The sequence below is a fragment of the Armigeres subalbatus genome, chromosome 3 (genome assembly GCF_024139115.2).
Source record: "Armigeres subalbatus isolate Guangzhou_Male chromosome 3, GZ_Asu_2, whole genome shotgun sequence".
Lineage (NCBI taxonomy): Eukaryota > Metazoa > Arthropoda > Insecta > Diptera > Culicidae > Armigeres > Armigeres subalbatus.
This window is the reverse complement of record NC_085141.1, coordinates 252,097,701-252,104,460: the sequence shown is the minus strand read 5'-3', so window position 1 is coordinate 252,104,460 and position 6,760 is coordinate 252,097,701. Positions and strand designations below refer to the sequence as shown.

Below are 6,760 nucleotides of genomic sequence, written 5' to 3'. Positions count from 1 at the left end.
AAAAAATAATTTTGGTTCCTATAGTGGTGCTATCCATTGGTTTCTTATGAGACTCGCCACTATTGGTACAGTTGCACCACTATAGGTGCAAGGGAGTCAATTTTGTTAAGGAAAATCATTGTTTTCAATAGTTTTTCAAGCGAAATCTTACGATAAGTTGCATTTAACAGGATATTTAAAGCACGACGCATCAACTGAAACCATCGTAAACTATATAAATATGATAAATCTCATTAAAACCCCACTACCTCCACTACTGGTGCTACCTCCACTAAGGGTACGGTTACCCTATAACACATTTTTTGAGAGCATGGGAAACCTCGACATATTCTACGAGAAAACCAAACCAAGGACATCGGATACTGGTTGAAAGAAGTCCTTTTGCTTAGTTTCAAACAATATATTTAACTTAATTTACATTACGAGGAATGTCCTTCGAAACCGAGCTGCTGGTCTGACTAACGGCAATCAACGAGGTGGGCTCGAAAGGCCTCTTTTAATCCTCGAGTCCCATGTGCGTTTAAGAGGAGGTGGGTAGGTTTTCAAACTTTGTTGAAGCCGATTTGTGAGTTGATTTATAAGCAAATTTCACTCATATTAGATTATACACTATAAAGACGGTGTTGCAAATCTAACGATGGCGTTGCTAGTCTAGTGACGTTGGGGTGGTTGGTCCACCGGCTGCAGATTGATCCATCAAAAGGCCTCAGCTGAATTAGCGTCGTGGAACAGGTGAGCTTTGACCGCACAAGTTAATACTTGGGCGAAAGATTTTTAAAATATTCATCAGTTTTTTTCCTTGAGCAAGGGTAAACGGAAATCTGCAACCAGACACTTGAGGAGGTTAACTCAGGTAGTATGTCATGTATTTCTTACCCGACCCACTAAAACTAAAATCCTTTCACCAGTCCTTAACCCCGGTCCGCAATCAAGCAATACATCAGTGGGGACTATTGAGGACGCTCACGCCTATACTGACGCACTCGGCGTTACACACTACATCGACTTCCAGGGTGGTAAACTCACCACCCGACGATCGCAAGCTATGATAGTAACCTAGCGGTCCATATCATGATCCCATTTTGAAGACGAGCACCCCGACAGCAACCACCGCGCATGAACCTATATTTCCATACGAAGGTCCCCGCAGCCCACCCGCGACATGTTTGTTGTCGGAGTGAGCGAGGTGTTCACTGCATCACAGAATCTGGGAAGCCAAACCTGTGTAGGAACCTGTCCATGCTTTCTACTAACCCAATCTGACACATCCGGAGTGGGTCCGACGACCTTTGACTGCGGTCTCCCATTCTCTTTGCCATTTGAGCAGCGAAGCACTTGCGCCGAGACCTCACGGAGTTAACTATGCAGGTCCCTACTCTTATCCTCGCTTGCTGCAACCCATGGCGGTTATGCACCACCAAAACTTCTGTCTTATGATGCGCAAGTGACAGCCTCCTCGAGTTAAGCCATTCCTTATTTCATTTCATTTTCATTTATTTAGTCTACATCTAAACAGATAACACTGAATCAACAATTTGACGCCACAATACACGGTTCGAGGCCGCATCTCTCCATCCTCGAATACGCCCCACGCTCGCCAAGTCGTTTTGCACCTGGTCTGTCCATCTCGCTCGCTGCGCTCCACGTCGTCTCGTACCTGCCGGATCAGAAGCGAACACCATCTTTGCAGGGTTGCTGTCCGGCATTCTTGCAACATGCCCTTCCCATCGTACCCTTCCGGCTTTAGCTACCTTCTGGATACTGGGTTCGCCGTAGAACTGGGCGAGCTCATGGTTCATTCTTCGCCGCCACACACCGTCATCTTGCACACCGCCAAAGATGGTCCTAAGCACCCGTCTCTCGAATATTCCGAGTGCTTGCAAGTCCTTCTCGAGCATTGTCCATGTTTCATGTCCGTATAGGACAACCGGTCTTATAAGCGTCTTGTACATGACACATTTGGTGCGGTGGTGAATCTTTTTTGACCGCAGTTTCTTTGGGAGCCCGTAGTAGGCCCGACTTCCACAGATGATGCGCCTTCGTATTTCACGACTAACGTTGTTGTCAGCCGTTAGCAAGGATCCGAGGTAGACGAATTCCTCGACCACCTCGAAGGTATCCCCGTCTATCGTAACACTGCTTCACAGGCGGGCCCTGTCGCGCTCTGTTCCACCCACAAGCATGTATTTTGTCTTTGAGGCATTCACCACCAGTCCAACTTTTGTTGCTTCACGTTTCAGGCTGGTGTACAGTTCTGCCACCTTTGTAAATGTTCGGCCGACAATGTCCATGTCATCCGCGAAACAAATAAATTGACTGGATCTGTTGAAAATCGTACCCCGGCTGTTACACCTGGCTCTCCGCATGAAACCTTCTAGCGCAATGTTGAACAACAGGCACGAAAGTCTTAGTCTTAGTCTCCGGCGCGATTCGAACGAACTGGCTTCGATAATAGAATGGCCATACGGAAACCATACTGGTTGCTAGATCGATTAACTCGTACGGTGTAGAGGGCCTGTCAAGGCTGTCGTAGGGTCAAATAATTAGGCGAGCCGTTTTGATAGCGAACGATATTTGTATTCTGTTGTTATTATTATTGGTGTTGTTGTTGTTGCTTCAACTGCAATATAATTCAAATGGTAAGTACAATATTCCATGATAGTATTAGAATGCTCTTACAATTCGGTGTGCCCTTTGTTTGCGCACCCTACGGTTCGATTTTACGTCCACGTGAGACAAGACCTATTCGATTTAGTTTTAGTATTTGATTATTTCTATTTAATTTCTTCTTACTTTTCTTTCTCTTTTCAGGTATCTACAGATCAACGGACTGGCGGCGGACTCGGACAACGAACTATGCTCTGGACTAAGGAATTCAATGATTAGGGCTTGAATTCAGAAACTAACCTAAACTAACCTCAATTGGTTGAGTTAATAAACTCGTCTCAAAAGCAACGTATTTAACTTTCACAGTGTGAATATGGCTCAAATACACACTATTCACTATAAACTACTTATGCACTACTGCTATCCTATTTTTAGTTAAGGTTTTATTTTCCACACGCGAGCTGCACTTTGTTTTACTGCGAACTGTAATAAGAAATAAGGGCCGGAAATGGTTTGTGGCAGGTCGTCCGTCACTCGAGGACGTCTGTCACTACGGTCGACGCGCCGCTTCGACAGGTTCGGCGCCGCTTTAGAAACGACGGTAGCAGGGTGACCAGTACACCATTTCTACGTTAACAGTCTCCCCTGGGTGTAGTCCGGAGCCTTCTGGAACTTCATATTTCACCTCCAAGTCTAGTAACGCCAGCCTTGTCACCGGCCTCAGCAGACTCTTCTGTCCTATCTTCACGACGGCTTGTCGATGCTGCCCATCTGCACTCGGAATCATACGTACAATTCGTCCGCGTTTCCATCCAATACGCTTAAAGGGTTCCGCGACCATCACTAAGTCTCCTGCGATCATCGTTGTGGTGTCATCGAACCATTTTGGTTGTCGACGGATCACCGGCAAGTATTCTACCAACCAGCGTTTCCAGAAAGCGTCAAGCTTGGTGCGGATTTGCTCGTGGGATCTCCCAAGAATTTTTCGGCGAACCAGCTCGCTTCGCGGGCCCTCTTCGGTTTGGGTTATTGAATGCTTCACTCCACTTGAACTCAGCAACAGAAAGTGGTTCGGAGTGAGTGCTTCTGCTTCCTCGGATTCAAGTGGTAAGTACGTCAGAGGCCTTGAGTTGACTATACTTTCCGCCTCCACGACCAGTGTCTGCAGCCCCTCGTCATCCAGCTTCTCCTCGGAGTACGCTTCGCCCATCGTTGCTTTCACTGACTGCACTAAGCGTTCCCATGCCCCGCCCATATGTGGTGCTCCCGGCGGAATGAAGTTCCACTTTGTGTTGGTACTGGTGAACGTTGCTGACAGTCCCTGGCTTATCTGGTGCTGCAACACTCGATCGGCACCTTGGAAATTTGTTCCGTTGTCGCTGAAAAATTCGGCGGGTGGTCCCCGCCGACCCACGAATCGACGGACGCAGGAAATGCAGGACTCTGTGGATAACGTATAAGCGACTTCAAGATGAACGGCGCGCACTGTCAGGCATGTAAACAATGCGATCCATCGTTTGACGTTGGATCTTCCCAACTTCACCAACAGTGGTCCGAAGTAGTCCACCCCGGTATACGTGAAGGCTCGTTCATGATGTGCCAGGCGCGCAGCTGGAAGTGGTGCCATTGGTGGGTTCGCCGGCCTAGCCCGACGGATCTTACAATAAGCGCAGTTACGGCTGACTTGCTTGACCACCACGCGGAGTCTAGGGATAGTGTACCGCTGACGAAGTTCGTTAACAACTGTCTCTGCGTTGCCATGGCGGAGGTGGTGGTGGTATCGATGTACAAGAAGCTCCGTTACTCGGTGTTTTCTCGGTAGGATTACGGGGTGGCGCACGTCGTAGCAGACGTCCTCTGCCGCGCCGACCCTGCCGCGCTCTCGTAACAAGCCGTGTTTATCCAAGATTGGCATCAGTCGGTAGATGGAGCTATGCTTCCCGATGACCTCCTGCCCGGTCTCGTTCGGCGCCTTGTTCGATAGTGCTGCTATCTCATCTGGATATGATTCCCGCTGTGCCAACCTAAAAATGGTTTCCTCTGCTGCCCGTAGCTCTGCTTGTTGCAGTTGTCCCGTATATTTCGTACGCCTCTGGGCCGAATTGTGTATGAATCGGAGAGCGTATGCTGTTGCTCGTTGTAGGCGATCCCAGGATGAGAACCTGTCGAAATCAATCGCCGGTTGAAATGAACAGTGATGTAGAACTGGCGTACGCATTTCGTCACTAGTAGCAGTCACTGACTCTTTCGAGCGGGGCCACTCATGTTCCGGAAGCCGTAGAAAGTCGGGTCCCTGAAACCACTTGCTGTCGTGGTGAAAGTAAGGTCCACTGCCCCATTTAGTTGCTTCATCCGCTGGGTTGGACGATGATGGCACCCATCGCCACTGACTTGCTGTTGTGTGCTCCAGAATCTCACTTACTCTGAAGGACACGAATTGCCGATAATTTCTAGGATCTGACTTGATCCAGGCCAGTGCTGTCCTGGAGTCTGTCCAAAACACTATGTCGGAGACGGGGACATCGTGGTTTTCCCTGACGAATTTCGACCATCGTACACCTAGGACACACCCTTGCAGTTCGAGTCTGGGAATCGACCACGGCTTCAGCGGGGCGACCTTCGATTTGCCTGCAATTAGGCAGCACTGCGGATCTCCGACTCTGTCGAATGTACGCAGGTAGACTGCACAAGAGTATGCTGCCTCACTAGCGTCTCGGAATTGCGGTACGTCCTCTTGTTGGCATGACGGAAATAGCATCTGGGAATCCGGACTCTGGCAATGTACTGGATCATCTGTACCCATCTCTCCCATTTTGCGAAGACGATGTCACTGACTTGCTCGTCCCACTCCGTGCCTTCGCGCCACAGGTCTTGAATAAGGACCTTGCCGTGTATGATAAACGGAGAGAGCAGCCCCAACGGATCGAATAGGGTCATAACGCACCGTAATATTTGTCTCTTCGTCGGCCGTGTCGTTGTATGGATCAGCGTTTGCACCTCTTCGCTCATCTGTGTGGAAAAACTCAGTTCATCGGTTGAAGGGCTCCACAGCATTCCGAGTACCCTTTCGGATTTCGCTGCATCTACCAGGTTTAGCTGCTTGTCTGTTTCAGGTTGCACTTCACCCAGACGCTCTAGTACCGTAGCACTGTTCGACCGCCAATTGTGTAGCTGGAATCCCCCGTTATTGTGTACGTATCGTACTTCGCTTGCTATCTTTGCTGCCTCTTCTTCCGAACTGAAACTCGCCAGATAATCGTCGACGTAGTGGTCGTCGACAATCGCTTTCGCCGCTTCGGGATAAAGCTCTCGATGTTGCTCAGCGTTCCGATTTTTTACGAATTGTGCCGAAGCTGGTGAACAGGTGCTGCCAAATGTGGCGACATCCATCAAGTAGACGGTTGGCTTTTCGGACGGTTTGCCACGCCACAAGAAACGCTGGGAGCTCTTGTCTTCTTCACGGATTCGGATCTGGTGAAACATTTCCTGGATATCCGAGCTAAGTGGTACTCCATACAGCCGAAAGCAAAAAAGAATGACCGGAAGAGAAGAGAGTTGATCGGGGCCTTTAAGAAGTGTGCTGTTCAGGAATATACCATCCACCTTGGCCGCTGCGTCCCAGATGATACGGACTTTCCCCGGCTTCTTGGGGTTTATCACCGCTCCCACCGGAAGATACCACACTCTTCTAGGATCTGCTGCTTCCATTTCCGCTTTCGTAGCCTTGTGCGTGTAGCCCTTTGCCTGGTATTCGCGAATTTGCCGGTGGAGATTCTCCTTCAGTCCTGCATCGCGATCCATTCTGCGTTCTAGACACTTTAGTCGACGCACTGTCATGGAGTAATTGTTCGGGAATTTCACCTGGTCTTCTTTCCATATGAGGCCTGTTTTAAAATGATTTCCTATTTGCCGAGTAGTAGCTAATGGTGAGAGCTCGTTCCTCTTCCTTCGTCAGCGTGATTTCTGTCGGTCGGGCGCCAACTCCTTCAACGGCGAAAAATTCTTTCACTGCCTCGTGGAGTGCTTCGTCGCAGGAACATTCACAAACATGGAAACTGTAGGATTCGTGTTTGCTGTTTCCTCGAAGCTCGTAGAAGCACCAACTTTCCCGTACTTTCAAAGGCAGCGCCAGACGCAAGTTGTCTACCCCAAT

At 49.1% G+C, this 6,760-nt stretch overlaps 1 protein-coding gene across 1 annotated transcript; it reads right to left on the bottom strand.

Moving 5' to 3' along the window:
- Positions 1 to 3,196: 3,196 nt before the first annotated feature.
- LOC134222400 (uncharacterized) lies at positions 3,197 to 6,408 on the bottom strand. Its single transcript, XM_062701551.1, has 2 exons — positions 5,443 to 6,408; positions 3,197 to 5,365 (listed from the first exon to the last, which is right to left on the bottom strand). Exons 1-2 carry the CDS (start codon positions 6,406 to 6,408, stop codon positions 3,197 to 3,199), a joined length of 3,135 nt encoding a protein of 1,044 aa, XP_062557535.1.
- Positions 6,409 to 6,760: the final 352 nt, after the last annotated feature.